Raw genomic sequence first — 22,647 nt, 5'->3', positions numbered from 1 at the left:
AAAACTAAAGTATATTTCTGACTTAGTAATGATTATATAAATATTTTACATTTTTTGTAAAAGAAACATTTGGGTTTCTTTGGGTTAATAAGATCTCCACATTCCTATAATTACTAGAAAAAATTTTAAAGAGTTTTGAATTTTGCTGTGTAGGTTAAATCCCTACTTGCCTATTGTTCCTTCACAAAACACTCCTCTGCATATCAGCATTTTAAGACACAGTTCACATTTGCCCACTAAAAGCCACAGCACCCTACACTGTGGTTTGGTTGATGGAAAGCATCTGATGCGACTAAAACTCATCAGTGAAATACACCCTTGTGGGATCATAATTCACACCTGCGAGGCAAACGAACTCTCCTAAGCCATCACTTACATCATTTGGTTCCCCAACATGGCAAATCCCAAGCTGTCCCTTGTGCCCCCCAAAAGGCTTTATAGAACATATGATTGAACCCTTCATTTTACTTATAGGATTGAACCCTCTATCCAAAAATAATACTTAGATAAGCATGAGACCTGACATATTACACAGTTACTAATTATTTAGTGCAGACTACTGGTTCCAGGCAATGAGCTAACCACTTTACATACATAATCACTCTACTCCTTACAATGAACCCACTGATTAAGAAACTGAAGCTTGTAATTAAGTAACTTGCACAAGATCACACAGGGAGAAAGAGGTGACTTGCAAATTCAAGCCCAGACAAAATAAATCCAAGGCCCACCCTCTGAACCATTGTCTTTTACCACTTTGAAAAAAAAAAAACAAAATTGCGAAAGGAAGAAACAAGAGCAGTTTGAACAGCAATGCAAACAAACTGGACATGTCAGCTGCAGTCATCCTCAGCAACCCGTTACATTTTAAACAGAGCCTCCCACACTTATGAACATGCTAAGAACGACACTTCAGTCCACAGGGAGGAGCAGTTTTTAAAAGTACTGAGCTAAAGTACGGGTCATCCTTTTAAGATCCATGATAATCATTATTAATCATGAACCTGTCCATCTTGTCTATTCTGCGCTGGGAATGCGGCTCATTTGTGCGGGTCTGTTAGGATATTTACTTTGTGGTGCACATTATATATTTTCTCTTAAGTTTCACTCTGCAGACCAGGGCTAAAGGCAAGCATTATTATAGATCAAAGCCAGTGAAGTGGGTAATGAGGTTTGGTACGTAAAACACCTGTTACAAATACAGGGGGAAATTCTGGCTTTTCTTTAACATGAACTGCTTTGAAATGCATCATCTGAAGTAGAATTCTTAGCAGGCTACTAGCTGCCAGAGAATGATTTCCCTTCGCCAAACAGAACACTGGTAGCTTTGGTTAGATGTCTTTCACAAGTGTGGAGCCATGTGCAGCGAGTTATTTTTATACATACTTCACGGGGCGACGGCTAAAATGCACCACTGAACAAGAAGAACATCCCCTACCCCGGCAGAAAGAAGGAACTGAAGGACCATTCCGATCAGCTTCACTTAAGGAACATGGTCTGAATTCTCAGGCTGATACATAAGCTTAAAAAAGAAACAATTAAAATATCTAAGCAGAGAGTTTTCATCTCCTTGGGTAGAAAGCGTTCTTACTTATTCAGAGGTGGAGGTCCCTGTGCCACAGCAGGGCAAAGGCAAAGTGGTTATAAATATAACACGAAAAGGATAATTAATTACATTTTCGGATCACTGTTAAAATCATGCCTGGCTCCTCTTTTGGGAACTTTCAAGACTGGTCTATGTTAAGTAAGTGCTTCCTAGGTTTATAAAGTCCCTTCTTTATTCCTCTTCTCTACAGGAAAAGGTATAGTTTTCATTATCGGATGCCAGATGTTTATCACCATAGTCCAACAGCAGGAGTGCTGGAGGATGGGAGTCATAAAAAAAGGGTCACTGCTAAATCCCCCAATTTTTTCTCTCCCTCCCTCCCTCCCTCCCTTCCTTCCATCTGTCCTTCCATTTTTTCCTTTTCTAACACATTTTAACAGCCTGATGTCTGCCAGGTGCTATGCTATATATGCTGGGGTCAAAATCACCCTATTTGTCTTACTAATCTCAAGTATTTCACAGTCAGCCTCAAATGCCCTGCCTCCCTATTTACTGTAAGGCTCCCCAAATCAGAGGCCAAGGCTTATTCCTCTGAGACTTCTTTTGGTCCCCACACGATGTCTTGAGTTTGTGTAGCGCGCAGCAGGAGAGCTGATGGGGTGTTAGATAATCTGATTTCCAGCTCTGTCACTGACAGGTAACCTGGGACCAGTCACCTAACCCTCCTGTGCAAAAGGCAGATTGTAACACCTGTCCAAGCATCCACAAAGGGGTGACCTGGTGACAAAATCGTAATGTGAGTAAAGCCCCTTTGCAAACGTAAGCCTTACTCATGGAGTTGCCCCCAAGTATAATTCAGGGTCAAGTGGCCGTGTCCCAGGGCAGCTGGGTGGAAACAGGGAGCCAGTCATTTCACTAAAGCCCTGCCAACCTCATGCTAGAAGCACCGCCCTAGAGAGCGAGCTTCTTGAAATGTGAAACCGAGCGTGACATTTCCCTGCCTAAGACACTTCACCCTCAGAATGAAATCCAACTCTGTAACAAGGCTTACCAGCCTTGCCCCCTGCTCAATTCTCTGGTCTTTTTTCAGTCTTGCCCTTCATCAAGGTCTGAAGGTCACATTCTACCCGCTCAGCCACACTGGGCTACAGCTGATGGCCAAGCTCTTTTTTAGGCTGCCCTGAGGCATTTGCCTTCCCTAGCCCTAGAGGGGCTCAGCTGCCCTTCCCGCGGGAACCCACAGCATCCCATAAAACCCCGCATGTTGCCCTTTTCACTCCATCCTGTAGTTGCCTGTACGATGCTGATCCGGTGCTGATCTGTGTCTGTCACTCAAATGTTGCTTCTTGAGGGCAATCCCCTAGTGGCGTGTGGCACATAGAAGACACGGAATAAATAACTCGTTAGAGGCATAAATAAATGAATGAATGAAGAACTCTTTTGCAGTGAGACAGGAAGTGATTCTTTACTGTGGTTCCGTGTATTCATGAAGTCCTACCTGGGAACTCTGCACCATTATGACTTTAGCAAACCAGATGTGGTAGCAGAAAAATTATCCCTCTCCACCACCCCCTGAAAAGAAGATGCCTAGCCTCCAGATCCTGTCAATATGTTACCTTACACGGCAAAGGGGAATTAGGGTTGCAAATTGAATTAGGGTTGCTAAACATTAACTTTAAATGGGGAGATGATCCTGGATTATCTGGGTGTGACCAATGTAATCACAAGGGGCCTTTAAAATGCAAGACGGAGGTATAATAGAGGTTGGAGTGATTAGAGGTGAGATGGACTCAAACTGCTACCCCAGGCTTAATGGAAGGGAGCCATGAGTCAAGGCAGGAGAGTGGTCTCTAGAAGCTTCTGGAAAAGAGCCTCCAGAAAGGAATGCAGCCCTGCAGATACGTTGATTTTAGCTCAGTGAGATCAGCATCGGGCTTCTGACTTTAACAGACTGTAAGATAGTAAATGTGTGTTTTAATTTACCAGGGTTTCTAGTTATTTGTTACAGCCATAGTAGAAAACGAATATTTCAAACAAGAAAGTAGAAGAAAGGCCTCATAAAGACAAATCATTCCACCTCTTGGAGCTTCACTTTCCTAATCAACAAGTTGAGGATAAGCATCCCTAGTCTGCTTATTTTGTACAGCTGTTCATGAGGATCAAAGGCTTTAAGGCTTGTGCTTCAATCTCAGCCTCAGCATTTATTCACTGTGTTTCTTCGGCAAGTGGCTTAATTGATCTGGGCCTCAGTTTTCTTATCTGTAAAATAGACATACTGATAGCATCAGGGTATTGTGAGATACCACTGATTTGGTCCAGGTAAAGTGCTAAGAACAGCATCTGGTACCAGGTAAATATTATATAAGTGTTAGGTACGATCACACGTGTAGTTACAAGAGGTTAGGCATTATAAAGTAGAATTAGCATTCTTACAGAACACTGGTTCTTAAGAGGTTGGTTCTTGCCCTTCCCCAATAGCAGTTCATAAACTTATGGAGGCATTTTAGAGGTCAAGGTGGGTCATGCTGGCATACGACTAGCATTTAGTGATAGCCGCCAGGGATCCAAGATACCTTGCAACGTCTGAGCCAGTCCTTCACAGTGCAAGATTTTTCCAGATCCCAAGTGATACTACATACCCCTACCCATCTTCATTTGTAGCTATGCATCGACAGTAATTTTACATACAAGTCCTAGCATCTACCGCCTTCATTATGACCTCTGGTGTAGTTGTACCATGTAGTTATCTGTTGAAACATATTTTTTATAATTCACTTCATTTCTCCATTTTTTCATGTTAATAATAGGGCATTATTTTGATTTTAAACTTAAATTAGAGTTAGGTTATATTTATGAAATTCATTTCATGATAATAAAAGGGGTGTTAGAAAGATTTGTTAATAAAAGTGTGTTGGGTCTGAATTTATAAGTTATGAAGTGAAATAAGGTTTAGAGATGGCTTACTGCAGCTTTCTAGCTTTCCAATGAAGAAAATTAAGGTCCAAAGAAATAAAGTATATTGCAAAAAGTGTAATTATTAGTTAAAAGATAACTCAAGTTTCAAGATTCTAATTCCAGGGTTCTTGGGTATTCTTTAAGAATCTGTACATCCTAAATAAATTAATATTCTTTAAACTTCAAATTCTCATCCAATCCTGAGACTGAATGCCAGCAATATCACTGCCCTTCCCTTGCACCCTGCCATCTCCCTGCCCCATCATCCCTACTTCCACCACTGGAGAAAGTGATTATGAAAGTGACATTTTAGATGATCTCAGCAGACAAGCATTCCTGGGAGTAGTACTGAGGGAGGAACTCTGATGGAGAAGGTTAATGCCAACAACTGTCTCTGACTTTCTCCTTTGTGTTTCTATTTTTTAGTTCCATAAGTGACCTCTGTACCCAAGGATAATTCTGTCCACCCCTCACCTCCACTTCCAGAACATTCTGCACTCCTTGATCTCAACAAAGTTCTGAAGAAACCAATTTTATTGTCGCTTCAGTTACAAAAAGGTTGATATAGGCCAAATTATGATTTTACTATTAATATAAGGGCAAAAACTTCTTCCCCCACCCCCCCTTCTGTACCCAAAGCTGCCAAAGACATCTATGCAGGTATTCCCTGCCCAACTCCAGAGGGTGCACCCCTGGAGTTGTGAGGTTGAATATCTGCATGGCTGAATGCAGGGTCCCTGTTCCCACCTCCCTAAAATGGGAAAGGAGTTCACAGTGTGAAGATTTCTGATCTTAACTTTGATGCACGTTTGGGTTAACACTGACTTCACTGGCATAGTTTATTCACTCTTTAAGTCTGAATTGCAATTTCGTCTCTTTGCCCGCCATGTGTTTAATGATGGAGGCTCAGTCACATTGTAAATTTGGGCCATATCGCAGCCGCTCCCTCTTGATAGCCAAACACTTGGTGATGAGGGCTTTGAGACTCAGTCCTCTTTCCTGTCTCTCCCTTTTGAGCGGTCCACACAATTGCTGTTTCCTGCTCAAAGCCGTCCCAAGCATGTCAGCACATTCGAGTAGTGGGGAAGGACATCTTGAGCCCAATAACTGATGAACTTCAACTGATTCAAGCACGCAGTTGAAGCAGAAGCTCAGAGTATCAATTTCACCTGGAGGTTTTAAGTATGAGCTTTTAAGTCTGATAGACCTGGATGCCTTCTAGCTCTGGTAGTTTATGCAAATAACCTGTAAACTTTAAACGTGTAAAGTCTGTAAACTTTAGTTTCCCATCAGTAAAGTAAGCAACAGTAGCACTAACCTCATGGGGTTACCAGAAGTGTACACGAACAGATATAAGTAAAACCTGGCACATATTAAGTGCTCAAGAGATATTAGCTGTTGCTGTGATTCTCTTTTCCCAGAGCAAAGGTCTCCTAACATTACAGTTCTATAGTACAAAAACAACAACAACAAAAAAACAATAAAAATTAAAAAATATAAACTCTAGTAAAGGAATAGGAAAGGTGTGTCCCTTAGAAGGGGCAATTTCATCTTCATGTGAATTGTAAAAATAATCACAGCAGGCATTTGATACATTCTGTCCCGCCCCCCTCCCCAGGCCTTTTTAAATTCTCAGAGTGCTCTTCCATACAGCAGCCCAGTAAGTAAGCATTTCTTTATTCTCATTTTTCAGAAAACACTGAGGCTCAGGGAGGTTGACATCCTTCTGTGGCAGAATCTAAGACTAGAACGCTGGCATTGAAATTTGCTGGGCGGGGTTTCATTTCACAGGATGTACCATTAGTAGAGGCAGTCAGTCTCCACTAGGGGGCGCATGTCATGTAATGGGGGTCATATTGGCTGCGGTTGAGGGATGAAACTAGTCTCCAACCGCTCCCTCAAAAATCATACAAACCAAAAAAAGCAATCTAAATAGAAAACAGTGTCTTTGCCATATAAATATATCTTTAATACATCTCCCTTAGCCCTCTGGTCCAACTAGATTACATCAGCAAAGACTTTCCTATGTAGAAATTCTGAAATCAAGATGGCATTTCAGTGCAGTAGCAAGTAGATAGGTGATTTTATTTTATTAAATATTTTTCAAGATTTTTTTTTTGATGTGGACCATTTTTAGTCTTTATTGAAGTTGTTACAATGTTGCTTCTGTTTTATGTTTTGGTGTTTTGGCTGTGAGGCATGTGGGATCTTAGCTCCTGGACCAGGGATTGAACCTATACCCCCTGCATTGGAAGGCGAAGTCTTAACCACTGGACCGCCAGGGAAGTCCCGATAGGTGATTTTAAAAAGCCCTTCCCGTGATTCTGAAAAGTACCTTCAGCTGGGAATCCCTGTACTAGGCCAAGCTACAAAAGAGAGGTTTGTGTGCTGTTTGATTTGATGATACATGATCATTCCCACCTCATTTCCTACCAATACTCTCAGAAGAAAAGACACTGTTTTTTTTTGGGGGGGGGGAGGGTTTCTTGCTTATCTTAATAGCAGTCAATTTCTGAAAACTCAGGCTTGGAATAAGACTGCTGCCCAAAGCCCAGGTGGGTCGTGTCTAAGAAGCCCATAGGTCTGCCCCTAGAGGTCCTGCCTGGAACACACAACAATCCGTTGTAAGAATGTTACCTTCAGAGATTTTTACAAAGCTCACTTTTCAGTTGCTGCACCAATAAAGTCAGACAACTGCTTGACTTTTTTTCTTTGTCTAAGTTTATTTTAAACTGTAGAGAGTCACATTTTCTTCCTCTTTTGGGGTGAGAGAGTTTGTTTTTTTTTTTTTACTTCTTTGCTAAATCACTATTCATTAAAGTGAAACTGAGGAGAAGAAGAGACATAATGAAGGGCAGTGCCTGAAATAGAAGCGACCTGCCTGTGTGCCCCCTGATATTTTGCAGTAAATATTACAAGCCAAGCAGGTATTCAGCCGTTTATAGTCTAAACTACACTTGCTCCAGATTCCACCTGCACCTTGTCACAGAAGCCGACACACACTTGAATCAAGAAAACTTTTTTTGTTTACTTATGTTAACCATAAAGCCAAAGCAAATAGCCTTCCACTTTCTGGATCCTGGGTAGCAATTAAATATGAAGACATCACAAATCCTCTAGACAAATAAGGGGGGGGGGACGTGTATTCTAGGCCAGGATGTGGGCCATGTACCAGAGAGTTGCATCAGCTGTTACAGGGAACAGTTGGTTTCCCAACTTCGAACTTTCTGGGTTTCACACACCAGCACCACAACTGATGAGCAGGAAATTGACTTAAGTTCTTAATTTAGGCTTAAATCAACCACCTGGTTTACAAGGTCTCAGTTGAAACATTGTTTCAATGGCCATGGGTTCATTTATTCGTTGACTCAGCAAGCATGTCATGGAGCTCAAGGGAGATGACCCAAACTAAATCAAAGACCCCAGATAACTCAATCTACAGCAGGGGAAAAGCTGAATAAATAGATATTTCCATGACATTAGTGCTGAAAGAGCTATGTACAAAGCAAGCTAAGGGGCAGAGTGGCAGGCATCCAGTGAAAAATGCAGCTGTAGTGGGAAAGGAGAATGTGTCATCCCCTTACCACTGCCCTTCTGCCCCACGTAATGCCCCACAGTCACAAAAGCGCAGAAAACGGTGCTACCTATTCTGCTCACCTTCGGTAACTAGGAGAATGGGGACATAAGATCGCAAGAGAGTAGTTTCTAAGACACCTCACACGCAGGGGAAACTGTTTACAAATGCAAAGTTGTTTCCACATCACTCCGGGGGAATGGAGGGGAAACACCGGGGGAAGATGCAGGCAGAAACACCACTTCACCAGCCCTCCACCGGAGCAACCTGGAATCCAGAGGCACCGGCCAAACACCTGGCAGCAGAAGTGAACTTTTGCATACAGCTGCACCTCACTTCCCAGCCCTGGGCACAGCTCCCGAGCCAGAAGCCCAGTTTCCAATTTGAAAGGAGGAAATCGGGAAGGGTGGTGGGAGTTCTAGCATTCACACGTTGCCACCCCTCTCTGGCCGCTTTGAGATTCAACCCTTTTTTTTAGCTGGGCAGCCCAGGCTCCTGAGAAGAAAATTGTGCCAAAGCAGAAAACTGTCAGAGTTGCTATTACTCAGTGAGCTCGCTTCGGAACGCGGGCGCGTACACTTCATTGCCAGTTTCACTTCCAGCCCCTACACTACACAAGGATTTTGCGCGGATAAAAAATGAGTCAACATCATTACGCCTCCGACCCGGTGCTCGGCACAGAAACCCTCTTCGCCTAGCCCTTTCCTACACCCCTGACGGGTCAACGCCTGGGACAACCCTAGGGAGGGAACAAGTTGCCCCCAGGTGGGCCAAAGTTGTCAAAACTCCGCCAGCAGCGCGCTGCGGCCCCCTGGTGGGTGACAGCAAGCGGGTGGGTGTGAGGATGCGGCTGCGGTGGGGCGGGGGGGGGGGGGGGGGGGGGCGTGCGCTGCGCATCCCGAGCGGCCCGCCCGGCGTTAACCCCTCACCTTCCAGCAGCACTTCCTTGCCAGCGCGCTTCAGCGCCTGCACCGCCTCGTCGTGGGTGGCGTCCCGCAGGTCGGCCCCGTTTACGGACAGGATGGCGTCCCCTACGTACAGGGCTTGTGTTTGGTCCGCCGCCAGCCCCTTGAAGATCTTGCTGATGAGGATGGGCATCTTGTTCTCCTTGCCCCCCTTGATGCTGATGCCCAGCCCGCCCAGCTCCTGCTTCAGCACCTTCACGCCGCGCTTCTGGTTCGAGATGGATTCGGGCACCTGCTCGGGCAGGTCGGTGAAGGCGGTGCGGACCCCGGCGGGCGAGTCCGGGGGCTGCGCGCCGCCCGCGCCCGGGTGCCCCGCGCCGGCGCCCCTGCAGAACGAGCCATTGGTGGCGGTCCCGATGCCGTTGTACGCCGCAGCGCCCTCCTCGCAGCTCAGAACCAGGGCGTCCTCGCTCAAGTTCACCAGAACTTTGTGCCAGCGATCCCGCACCAAAACTTCCAGCAGCCCGCTCCGCTGCGCTCGGCCGCTTCCCCCGCCGGCCGGCCCGGCCGCCGCTGCCGCCGCTACCGCCATCTTTCCGGCATTCTTAAAATGCCATGTGATTGCAAAAGGGGGGAAAAGTGGGGAAGGGTTGCGGGGGGAGCAAGGAGAGCGCGCCCCGCAGGGAGGAGGCGGGACGCGGGACTCCACTCCGGGACTTCGCCAAAGCGCCCTGCGCGAGTTGGCAACCGCGGTGCGGCCGGTTCCCCCTGGCCTGATCCTGGGCGGGGTGGAGCAACCTAAAAGAAGAAGGAGAGACAGAAACAGGAAAGGGGAAAAAAACCAGCTGCCAGTGGCAAAACCCCAAACCGAGGGGAAGCCGCGTAACGGCTAAGCGCCGGCGAGGGTCGGTAGGGGGAGTCGCTCCCGGGGAAGGGCGGGGACCCAGCGCCCGGCGGCCGCTCACCTGTTCCAGCCGCCGCAGCCTCGGCGGTCACACGCCGCGCGCCCGCTCGACCCTCCCCGCCTCCCTCCTCCGAGCGCACGTCGCCGCAGGGACAGCTTCCCCTCCACCCCGCCCCAGGCGTCTCTTCTCCACCCGTCCTTCTCCGCGGGCGCCCACACCGCACGTTGGCGTGGTCTGTGTGTCCTGCGTTGGTCCCCTGCCTGATGCTCCCAAGCCCCCTCCCCTTTCACACCCTTTGTAGAATCGCCTCTCAGTCCTACCCCCCAGGGGTGTCTAGATTCAAATCTCCTCCCTCTGGCTTCCTCAAACCAAATCTCGGCTTCTCCTGCTGAGTTCTTACCTGTCTCTCCTTTTCGCAGGGACTGTCAGGTAGACTCAGGCAGAGGCCCTGGGTTCCCTGAGAGTCACGAGGGAAGGCTGTCCCAAGACCCCAAAATGAAACGTCAGCATAACCCGAGTGCGGGAAACTTCTTTTTAAATGCAGGACATCTTTCTGCCGGGTCTCTGGAGAGGTGTCTTTGCTGGCTGGGGTTTTTAGCAGGTCGCTGCCTGCCCCAGACCCCAGAGACAGATGTTCTTCCATTTCTGGCACATTATATGCTCTCTGCTTCTGACCTATCTTTTTTTTCCCCCCAGTGCCACCCAAACGCTTCCTGTGACGTTCTCTTTCTTCCCGAGATCCAATATAGAAAGTCCACCATTTAAGAACTCAGTTGCAATGGACTGTCTCTCAAAAGTTCCTTTATGAGTGACATATGTGGAACTCTAGCTGCATTTTTCCTGGGAAATGATATTATAATCATTGGTTACTTTCCCAGGCCAATGCGGAAATGCCAACATAACCCATGTCTTAGATGAACCTCCCAGAACCCTCCTGGTCCTTGAACCTCTCAAGTTCTCCCCGATCCTAAGCAGGTCTCATGGAACTCTGGAAGTGTTTCACACTTCTCCTTTCCCTCCTTTTCCCTCCTCTCTCTGCCCTCTCTCCAAAAACCAAAACAAAATTCACAGATCTGAGAATTCCTAAAGGTAAACCCAACCCAGCAAGGTGTCAGGAGGAAAGAAATCTATTGAACACATTCCCACTGATGTGTATTATCATTGGAAGCTCTCTGACCCTTCCAGAATGACTCACACTTTTAATGGAGAATGTTTAAAAACCCAGACCAATCCCCAGAGATCGGGTGGTTGGTATTCCAGGCAGGGTCCCAGAATGAAATGGAAACATTTGAGTTTTGGGTTTTTTTGTTTTTGAGGAAAAGAAGTCACTGCAGGTAGGTCAAGGGGAATGCTTAGATTTATACTTCTGCTGGTAGCAACCTTATTTCCTATATTTCTAACCCACCAGTGTTCCAAAAGCTGTTTATTCTTTCATGTAAAGGTACTCACGGCCGGGACAGCACAGGCGGCTCCAGTGTTGGGTGGGAAAACCGTCTGGGGGCTGCCCTCTGCTTTAGAGGCTGAGGACTCACACACGTCGCTCTTCAGGAGCCTGAGTGCTGCCAAACGCACTGAGGTGGAGATAGGCACCAGGATGCCAGTGTGATGATTTAGAAATCAAAACAGATCGCCCTTGGACTGAAATCGTCCATTCATATCACACCTGTATCTTGCCTCTGTGGTCAAGCGATGTCAGAGGCCCAGGCATAACTAGAAGTAATGTATCAATTTGCCATAAGAAATTGCAAGCTCCGGGATGGGAATTTCTCAGAATCTCTGTGATAAGCACATTTTTTTTTCCGGGTAAGCAGCCCTACATGGGAAGCAGGAGGTTGCTTGTTGAAAGTGGCATCAGAAGGAGAAGAGCAGATATTCAGTATCATTAGGCCTGAGGCATACATGTCAGCCAGAGATGCCTTCACCAATGGAATTAGAATAATAGCCCCTATTCTAAGTGCTTTATACATGTTCACTTAATCCTCCCAGTAATTCTTGGGGATACTTACTATTATCATCTCTCCTGTTTCACAGGTGGAAAGGCGGAGGTACAGATTGTAAAACTTGTTCTGGTCCTGTAGCTAATGAATGGCAGAGTCAGGATACAAACCCAGGTGTGAAGAATTTGGACCTTAATCATTGTCCTACACTGTCCTAAAAATGCTCAGAACCTGTCAGCCCCAGTGTTCACCTTGGACTGAGGCCAGCCTTTCCACTGGGAGGAAAGCCCTGAGGGTTTAGACCCTTCCCCTAGATGTGTGTAGAAAGGGGCAGCCAGCCTTGTCTCTCTGGCCTCTCCTGCTTTCCAAAGTTAGAGCACACCCGGCCCTTCCAGAATTGACACGTTCTTTTCTTTAGACATGTTAGTAAGTTGAAGCTGATGACTACTGTGGTCTTGCTGGCCTAAAAGCCCTTTCTTATCCCTCACACAGCTCTGCATATCTGGCCCCTGAGCAGTAAGGCTGACTCTCAAAGGTAAACTTTACTTACCTCATTTCTTGGTTCTAGATGGGACTACTGCACCGCAGCCCTGTAATACTTACAATTAGGACAGATTATGTTCTCTTAGGTCTCCCCTTTTGAAGAATGGTCACTGGACAGGTCTGAAAAGACTACTAGCTTCCTCACTTTATGCGTGTGGACTTTGAAGCTCAGAGAAGAGCAGTGACAAATCCAAGGCCACGTGGTGGGTTTGTGACAAAGACACAACTGGGTTATGAATCCCAGTCCAACTTGAGCATTCCAGATATTACAGCTGAAGTCCCCTCCTCCTTTTTTTAACCAGATTTCTTTTACTTAGCTCTGTCTCCAGTTCTGTTTCCTCCTTCTGTCCTAAACTTTTGACTTCCATTTCCACCCAGCCCAGAGTGGGATCTTCCCATGGGTGCCCCTTTGCTGTGGGAGGTGCATTTTCCTGCAGATGTTTGGGTGGACTTAGGCTTGCAAAAACAGGCCACGAAATCCTCAGCAGCACGGAGCAGAGGATAGTGATGGAGCAGTAGCAAGAAGGGGCAGTGTTCCTCCCTCATTCCACAAAGTTTGGTGGTGCATCTGTCCTGTCCCAGGCACTGTTCTAGGTGCTGTGATATGCGAGCAGACAAATGGTAGGATGTGCCCTATGAGGCTTACATCATAGTGGGCGGTAGGGTGGAGGTGGAGAAAGACTGCAAACTTAAGACACTTTCACGGAGAAGTAAATACCAGGAAGAAAATAAAACAGAGCAACAGGGTCTAGAGTGACGAGGGGCAAGGCCACTGTTAAGGAAAGCCTTTGTGAGGAGGTGACTTTTGCCTGAGACATGGATGGTAAGAAGAGGGGAATCTTGCAGAGATCTAAGGAAGAGGGTCCCAGTGAGAGGGAAGAGCCAGAGCAAAGCACCTGAGATAGAACTAAGCTTGCCTGGTTCAAGGGACCAAAGGAGGCCAGCATGGCTGGAGCAGCCCCTGGGAGGAAGAGAGAGACCAGAGGGGAGATCAGAGAGATAGACTGGGCCAGACCACAAAGGAGGGCCTTGGAGGATTACAGCACAATCCATTCTCCTTGTCCTCTTTGAGCCTCAACCATCATACATTTTGGATTGTCAGGAACTGTCTTAATTACAACTACAGTTGGCCCTCTGTATCAGCAGTTGGTTAAATCCGTGGATGTGGAACTTGCAGTATGGAAAGCCGACTGCTCTATGCCATTTGATATAAGGGACTTAAGCATCCTCAGATGTGGGTATCCTTTGGGGTTCTGAAACTAATCCCCCTCGGATAGCGAGAGACTGTATTACTTCCTAATACCTACTGAGTCAATTTTTACTGGTTAGAACACATGCTCCAGTGTTAACGTTTGGAAAATAGGATCATTGTACTTTTGATGCTGTTTCCTGAAGATAGGTTGAGCATCTTTAGGGGGATTTATCCAATTACAGAATGGAGTTTGGATATAAGGTATTTACCTTGTGAAGAAGAGGAGGCAGAAAGCTCCTTGACATCTGAGGGGAAATTAGAGAACAGAATGACAGAGGGGCAGGAGGGTGCTTGAAATGCAGAGCTCCTAAGCTGAGGCCTACCTGTGTACATACGTGTTGACCAAATGCTTACTGAGTACCTGCTCTTATAAAACACTGTGGAAGGTGCTGGAGACAGGCACACCCAAGGATACAAAGATAATTAAGACAGCAAGACAGACATGTACATAAAGAGCTCATGGGGAGAATGAGAGGGCTGCAGTACTGAGTGTGAAATGAATGGAAGCAGCCAGATTCCAGACTCTGAATCATAATTCTCGTTAGTGACTCTTATTTTATTTCTTCTTCTCACTATTGAAACTAAAACTGTGCAACTCAGATTGGGACTTGAACCCTCAGGCTGGGACTCAAAACCCAGACTGGGGCTTGAACCCACGCATCCAAGACTCAAAGTTGGCCAAAACCCTGATTGGGACTTGCATCCACGTAGCTGGGACTTGAACCCGGCCAAAACCCACAGTCTTTCAACTGAGATCACACACCTGGTCGCAGGACTTAATGAAGCTCAGGTTCTTGATGTCTCATCACAGAAAGAATTCAGTGAGAGACAAAGTGACAGGTAAGAAGTGGATTTATTTAGAGAGAAACACACTCCATGGACAGTGTGTGGGCCATCTCAGAAGGCGAGAGCAGCCCCAGGGTATGGGGTTGTCAGTTTTTATAGGGGTGGGTAAATTTGTAGGCTAATGAGTGGGAGGAGTATTCTAGCTATTTTGCATAATGGGTGGAGATTCCCAGGAATTGGGCCACCACCTACTTTTTGACCTTTATGGTCAGCCTTGGAACTGTCATGGTGCCTGTGGATGTGTCATTTAGAGTGCTGATGTGTTACAGCGAGTGTATACTGGGGCTCAAGGTCTGGAGGAAGTTGACTCGTCCACCATCTTGGACCTATTTGGTTGTAATCAGTTTATGTCGTGTCCTCAGGATATGTCATTCCTTTAAAGGTTGTGCCCTGCCCCTTTCCCTACTGTTTCACTATTTTTTGCTTTATTTATTGCAATGTCTTTATTGCATTACTGGAGCAAGCTGGCCAGACTGTCCCCTCTTGGGGAAGGTAAAAAGCAAAAAGACCAAAAAAGTATCTCCCCTCCCCTTCCCTCCATCCTCCCCCACAACTGCACAGCAATGTCTGAGCGCGTCTGGCAACAAGAACGATTTGCAAAAGTCGTCTAGGAACTACATTTTGAACTGTCCCAACACAAGACATATAGTTGGCTTCCCTGTGAATCAGATATTTTTATGTAACTACATGAATGTTTTTGACCCCATCAAAGACAACAGAAGAATAGGTTTTTTACAAGTAACGACATGGCTGGAAAGTCACAGGCTGGAATTTGTAAGGAAACAAGGTTGTCATTAGTGGCTGCAGCTAGAGCAAGCTGAGATTGACAGCAGAGGGCTCAGTCAGGCCCCCATCTGGACCCTCTGCTTTGAGGCCACTGAAACCTCACAGAGACCTACTGAGGAGTCTTAACTGGCAACAGAGACCACCTTGAGAAACGAGGAATTGCCCAGATGCAATTCTTAGCCCAAGGGGACCCTTGAGGCTACTTGCTGCAAGAAGGGGAGACCCACGGAAGACTCCACGTTGGCTCTCAAAGTTTCTTCAAGGCACAGGAGGAGTGACTCTTATTTTAAAGATGAAGCACTGAGACTGGGGCACAGCGCTTGAACAGAAGGCTGAGCAGGTTCCTTCTTCTCTGGCGTGCCCCAGGAGGCCTACAGGCACATCATCCATTTCAAGTGCGTTGGCCAACACACTCTATTGCATAGACCTGGTGGATAGCTGGGTGGATCCTTGGTAAACTAGATAGACGACCACCCAGGCTCTCAGCCAGTAGGTCAGGTGAGTTATCTGATTGCTCACTGTGTTTAGAATGTTGTAGTGGTGACTTTGGGCAACAAGACTAGCTCGAGGCAGAATTGTAGTTATAGATGCTTATCCTCTCTCTTTTCTTATTGAGTTCCACTCTCTCTCGTTCTCTTCCATAACTACTTCTGCTGAAACCAACCATTTCCAGTCTTTTAATATCCATGCTGTAAATTTAAGTCACTTTTCCTAAGGGATATAAATTTGATTCTTTTTTATAACTGTAGAAGGATAGGTGAGATCCCATACTGAAGACATGTTGAATAAAATGACTCTGAAATCCTAGTAGGCAAGGTATATCCCACCACATACTAAAACTTTAGCAAGTTGGCCTAAGTAGGCATAGAAGACGTCCCGGTGCAAAGGTAAAGAGGAATAAGAAATCAAAATTTCTTCCATACACGTCTTTAAAATGTGGTAGCAAGGAAGTGAAAAGTTAAAGGATGATGCTTAAAAAATGTTGAAAGCAGAATTGATAGGGTCTAGCAATCGATTTGAATATGGGAGCAAAGGAAAAGTGTTTAAGGGGAGAGAAATTCATAACTATATGCTAACTTTTGAATTGCTTCTCTGCATAATTAAACTAGAACTATGCAAAAGTAGCCCCAATTAATTGCAAAACTTGGAAACCCAGAGGCGGAAGACATATTTAAAGGCAAAGGGCTACTACCCTACTTCTGGAATGAAAATTCAAGCCCTCTGAGGCATTGCAAGACATTGTATTTACACGCAGTGTCCACTGGACTAAACTCGAAGTTGGCAATCACTGCCTGAAAGCTCTGGTCTGCCTGGTGAAGGGACAAAAAAAAAAAAAAAAAAATAGAGCAAGCAAGAGGCTGAGCCTGGAGGCAATCCCAGGCAGCTGCCTCCTTTTCCGGTCTCCACGGGTGATAAGACTTTGCACTGCAGGGGTAGGGGATTATGGAGAAAGTAAGCAGGACTTCTCCTAGGACCACGCTACAATAGAAAGGCAGGTTTCAGGAGTAGCCGGAATGACTGATATATTAAACAGCGAGGGAAAATACTTTCAGAAGTGTTTTGAAGGAGAAAACAAATTGTCACAGGTTCACTAGAATTTCTATTTTTCATATATTTCTATTAAGTATTAGGTTCTCCAGACCTGGGGCTATGTTTAAGATTCAAGGCTATTATAAAATTGAACAGTGTCAAGGAGACACCTAGTATTTGTTCCCAGTGGTTGGAGGGAATTAGAACCACCTGAGGAACATGTTAAAAAAGCAGGTATCATATTCAATAATTTCTTCCACATTTATTATTGCTTCTGAAGCAAGGAACTTTTTTCTATATACAGTGATTTTTGTTGTTGGTTTTGAATTTCACTGTGATATAGATTATTATCTAATGCGCTCTAACTCATGACTATCATTTTTCTATTTTCTGCTTAAATATATCAAATATGGCCAGTATGAACCTCTTCAAGCTGCCTCTTGTGTTCTTTTGACAGGTCCTCATTATCAAGCACTTTTTTTTTTTTTTGCTTTTTGCTTTTTGCTTTCTGGCATAACAAGCTATTTCAGGATCAACTTGTATTTTATCTGCCTAGCCCTGGGATCAGCCATTCCTTAAGGACCCCTGGTTCCTTTCAGTGTGAAATGTGATTTAAAAATCAAGATCTGGAGACTAGGTGTGCTGATTTAAACTATGATGGTAGGTAGATAGAGTTCATACTCCTATTATCATTTCAAATTCTACACCATGGATACTTTCTTACTTTTCCTTATTCCATATTTGTGTCTCCCAATATGTGAGAAATCTGGTTTTCATACATGTCAATAGAGTTATTCATTTTGGTGTGTCCTACATTACAAAAAGAAATTGTTTCAGAATTACTATTACCATCCTGATAGCAGTACCAAAAACAAACCTACTTAGTAAGTTCAAAATTTCTCTGCAGTTCATTTTGTCCTTAGAATATATTTCAGTAAAGGTGCACAGATCACCATACAGATGCTTGATCCAATCTACCATCTAAATATCTAAATATGGGGAAACAGGCAGATCCAGATTGCAGGGATTCTATAAAATAAGTGACCAGGGCTTCTCAAAAGTGTCAAGTCATGGAAGACAAAAAACAGGGTGGAATTTTCTAAAAGAAAGGAAGCTAAAGGGACATGAAATCCAAATAAATTGCAAGACCTTGGATTCAATAATAAAAGAAAAACTACAAGGAATTTTTTGTGTGTGGCAATTAAAGACATTTAAATACAGACTGTATATTTGATCATATAATTGTATCCATGTTAATTAAGTTTCTTGCAGGTGATAATCGTAGAAAGTTTTTCTTCTTAGAAGATACGTGCTGATGCCTGTAACTGACTTTCAGATGGAGAAAGGGAGGGATTACCAAGAAAATGTGGCAAAGTATCAACTGACTTTCAAACATAGAGACAGAGAACAAGAAAAAGAGAAGGAGATCTATGATGCAAAATTAATAATAAGTTAATTTAGTGAAAGATAAATGGGGATTCATTGTACGATTCTTTCAAATTATTGATAGGCTTAATACTTTTTTTTTTTTTTCTTCAAAATAGAGTTGGGAATAGTAATGCAGAAACGTAAGCCTCACTCCAAAGGATTCTGATGATTCTGGTCTTTGGTAGGGTCTGGAAATTTACATTTTATCAAGGGGGTTCTGATGCAGCAAACTATGGTCCCTGGTCCAGCTCTTTGTTTTTTTTGTAAATAAACTTTTATCGTAACACAGCCACAGACATTTGTTTATATATTATCTGTGGCTGTTTTCATACTACAATAGCAGGTTTGAATAATCTGACAAACTATAGAGCCCTTTGACCTTTGAACCCTTTGACAGTAGAGATGGTCAAAAATATAAAAATATTTCTAACCTGGTCCTTTACAGAAAAAAAGAACGACTCCTGCTCTAGTGTATTCCAATTTAGGAAAGGGACTAGAGCAACTTTAAAAGCAGGAGAAAACTGGAATGTAGGTGAAGGGGCATCGGTCTGGCAGATAGTAAACATTTCAGTCCATGTTAGCTAACATTATTATACATAAAGGAAACAAACAAACAAAAGAATCAGAATCAACACTTGAATGTGCCTACAATGGGTCAATTTATGTTTTCTCTGTGAAGCAGAAGTTATCCATGTTTCATAAATAGGGAATTGAAACACAGAGAAATAAGCCCATTCTAGGTCACATTAATTTTGGGTGGAAGAGTTGAAATTCAGACTGAGGTTTGACAAACTCCACATCCTGTCCCCTTTCCACTGGGTCACCCTGCCACCTTCACTATATTTTAAGCTTCAGTTGATAGAAACTCAGATTTTACATCTGCGGTCCTCTGAGTGAGGGCCTTTACAATCATTCTGAAAGGGAAACCCACAAGAGGATCAACCTCTCTTCCAAAGAATGAGTCTTTGGCAGCCCTAACACTGGTATGTTTTAAACTCTGTCTCACTGGCTTTCTGAAAGGCTAAAAAAACTATGGCTATTCTTTTCAATGTCACCAGCACCAATGCCCCCAAGTAAAGGCAGCTGTAGGTTACAGTCAGAGCAAGGCAGTCTTATTTTTTTCACCAATGCAAAACACTTTATTGCCATTTATTTTCTTACCAGAAAATCAAGTGACTGAAAAATGTGTTTCAGGCTGGTTGGGGATTTCTTTCTTTCCTTCTTCTATCTTCTTTTTTTTTTTTCCTTTTAAGAGAGAATTTTGTTTTCCCCAAAAGAATCAACTTAGAGTGAACTTAGATTCTGTCACAAAAAGTCAATTATAATCAGTAAGCTCTGCAAGTTTTTCAAGGCTAAAGTGATTTTACCTTGGGGAAGAGAGAAGCTTATGACCATAGGATGATGATGATAGATAAATATATATATATATATATATATGTATTTGATGAGGATGTTTATTCTTTACCCCCAAAAGGAAATATGTCCTCTTTCAGTTTTCTTAAAATACTCTGTCCTCTAGTTTTCTATTAAATTTTCCAAATTTTGATAGAGACATAAGTATAGATGAGATATTTCTCTGCAAACACCATGATAAATGATCCCCGTGTTGGATAATAATCAGAGGTGAGAGATACGCAAACCTGGAGAGCACAAGCTCCCTGTCAAGAGCCGGTGTTGTTCAGGAACAGGCAGTGATTGCTGTCATTTGGGAAAAGCATAGGAGCCAGATGCTCTGATTTGCCAAAACAATCAAGAAATATACTTTTAAATGACTTTCTAAATTTGGCTCAACCTGTTAGAATGGCTGTTATCAAAAAGACAAGACCTGGGGCTTCCCTGGTGGCGCAGTGGTTGAGAGTTCACCTGGCGATGCAGGGGACACGTGTTCGTGCCCCGGTCCGGGAAGATCCCACATGCCGTGGAGCGGCTGGGCGCATGAGCCGTGGCCGCTGAGCCTGCGCGTCCGGAGCCTGTGCTCCGCAACAGGAGAGGCCACAACAGTGAGAGGCCCGCGTACCGAAAAAAAAAAAAAAGACAAGACCTAACAAGTTCTGGCGAGGATGTGGAGAAAAGGGAATGCTGTGCACTGTTGGTGGGAATATAAATTGGTGCACCCACAATGGAAAACAGTATGGAGGTTCCTCAAAAAATTAAATATAGGGCTTCCCTGGTGGCGCAGTGGTTGAGAGTCCGCCTGCCGATGCAGGGGACACGGGTTCGTGCCCCGGTCCAGGAAGATCCCACATGCCGCGGAGCAGCTGCGCCCGTGAGCTATGGCCGCTGAGCCTGGGCGTCCGGAGCCTGTTGCCCTGCAACGGGAGAGGCCACAACAGTGAGAGGCCCGAGTACCACAAAAAAAAAAAAAAAAAAAAAAATTAAATATAGAACTATCACATAATCCAGAAATCCCACTTCTGAATATATATCCAAAGGAAATGAAATCACTATCTTGAAGAGATATCTGCACCCCCATGTTCATTGCAGCATTATTCACGATAGCCAAGATACACAAGCAACCTAAATGTCCATCAATGGATGACTGGAAAAAGAAAATGTGAGTTATATGTGTAATGGAATATTATTCAGCCATAAAAAAGAAGAAATCCTGCCATTTGCAACAACATGAATGGACATTGAAAGCATGATGCTAAGTAAAATAAGCCAGACAGAGAAAGAAAGATATTCTATGATTTCATTTACATGTAGAATCTAAAAAAACCAAACTCATAGAAACAGAGGGTAGATTGGTGGATGCCAGATGGGTGGGGAAGAATAAGTGAAGGAGGTTAAACGTAGAAACTTTCAGACATAAGATGAATAAGTTCTGGGGATCTAATGTATAGTATGTGACTGTAGTTAACAATACTGTATTGCATACTTGAAAGCTGCTAAGAGAGTAGGTCTTTAAAGTTCTTACCATTAAAAAAAAGAGATAACTCTGTGAAGTGATGGATGTGCTAACTAACCTAACTGTGGTAATCATTTCACAATATAAATGTATATCAAATTATCATGTTTTACATCTTAAACTTGCCCAGTGTTATACGCCAGTTATACCACAGTAAAGCTGGAAAAACCTTTGGCTCAAATTTGCATAAAATATTATTTAGCCCCAGAAATAAAATAAATGACAAGCAAAACAAAGACTGCTGCAGGCTGGATTTGAACTTTGGGTCATGACTTGGTACCTCCCACTATACATAACCGAATTGGAGCTCTGGATGTTTATATCAGTCTCTGGGAAGTTGGCATATGTTTGGTCTGTCTTCAGTCTTCAGTACATAATCTGTTACAATCTCATGTTCTCACAGCATAGAATGAAACCTCTGAGCTCCAAGGAGGTCCCATCCCTGCTCATACAGTAAGTGTAATGCTACAAGATAGGTTTTATGGCAACTAGCCAGTTGGACTTTCTTCTGCTTCATGGTATGCGCCTTCAGCCTATACCACTGTCCAAACTAGTGACAGAAATAGGATGCTAGACCTTCTGTTTTCTACTGTATGGTTCAACACCAGACTCGATGTTTTTCTATTAGGTTCTCGCCCAAAAGGCATGGTGTGGCTATCAGATTGTAACTTTCCACCTCTTTCCCAACTCCTACTTGTCAAGAAGCAAACACTTCCACAAGCTTGCAGCAAAAGCAAATGAAAAGAAACCAACCTGACCCAAAAAGTGCTAAAAATGGGACTTGTATAGAGATAAATTGGGGGTTTATTTGAATCTATAGGAGTCTCAGAATTCTCTGCACTGTACATTCTTTGTAAATGGAGTCAACCCAGAGAACATTTCTGGGTAAGTACCTGGATTTTGCTCCCCATAAAGTCTCCTAATATTTTAGAAATTAGCTTTTAGCCACTGCAGGGTTAACTTGGGCACAGGAGCAGAGTGGAAGGGGCTAGCAGATCTGGTTCTGAGCAGTCTTGGGAAGTACAGCCTGACCCTCTGTCATCCAGGGGAGGATCAGATTATGTACACATTTCAAGGCTACAAATCCTAACAATGTTCAGACACTGGGCAGTTTCCAGGAGAAACAGCCGACCTCTTTCTTCCTTTCCTAGGTAATCTTAAGGAGTCTAATTTACCCAGCCATTCTCAGCTCTTTCATTTTTATACTATATTTTACTGTTTGAAAATGTTTTCATATAGATGGTGGCAGTTGAACCTCAACATGTCCCAGAAAGGTAGGCAGGTTTTGTTAAGCATTATTTTCTGACGAGAATCCAAGGTTGTGTGACTTTACCAAGGTTGCCAAGGTTATTATAACTCAGCTTTTCTGAGTCAAACTTGAGCATTTTTCTTCAGTATCTGGAGAATCATGCTCTGTACAGCACTGTACCAGTTCTGTTGAGGCCATCAACTCTTACACGTGATTCCCGTCTTTCTCACCTTTTACCATAATATTGTCTAAATATTCCAATAATTTCAGAAACAGTTATTGA

General features: G+C 44.1%; 1 protein-coding gene across 1 annotated transcript in view; it reads right to left on the bottom strand.

The window, feature by feature from the left end:
• SNTB1 (syntrophin beta 1) overlaps positions 1 to 9,932 on the bottom strand; it is a 230,218-nt gene extending 220,286 nt beyond the window's left edge. The window contains exon 1 of the mRNA XM_067711385.1: positions 9,005 to 9,932. Coding sequence (XP_067567486.1) covers positions 9,005 to 9,572 — 568 coding nt within the window. The 5' untranslated portion in view covers positions 9,573 to 9,932. The remainder of the gene's footprint in view (positions 1 to 9,004) is intronic.
• Between the last annotated feature and the right edge of the window lie 12,715 nt (positions 9,933 to 22,647).

Source organism: Pseudorca crassidens, chromosome 17 (assembly GCF_039906515.1).
Source record: "Pseudorca crassidens isolate mPseCra1 chromosome 17, mPseCra1.hap1, whole genome shotgun sequence".
NCBI classification, from domain to species: Eukaryota; Metazoa; Chordata; class Mammalia; order Artiodactyla; family Delphinidae; genus Pseudorca; species Pseudorca crassidens.
Note: the sequence above shows the minus strand (reverse complement) of the source record. Positions and strands in the feature narration are given on the sequence as shown.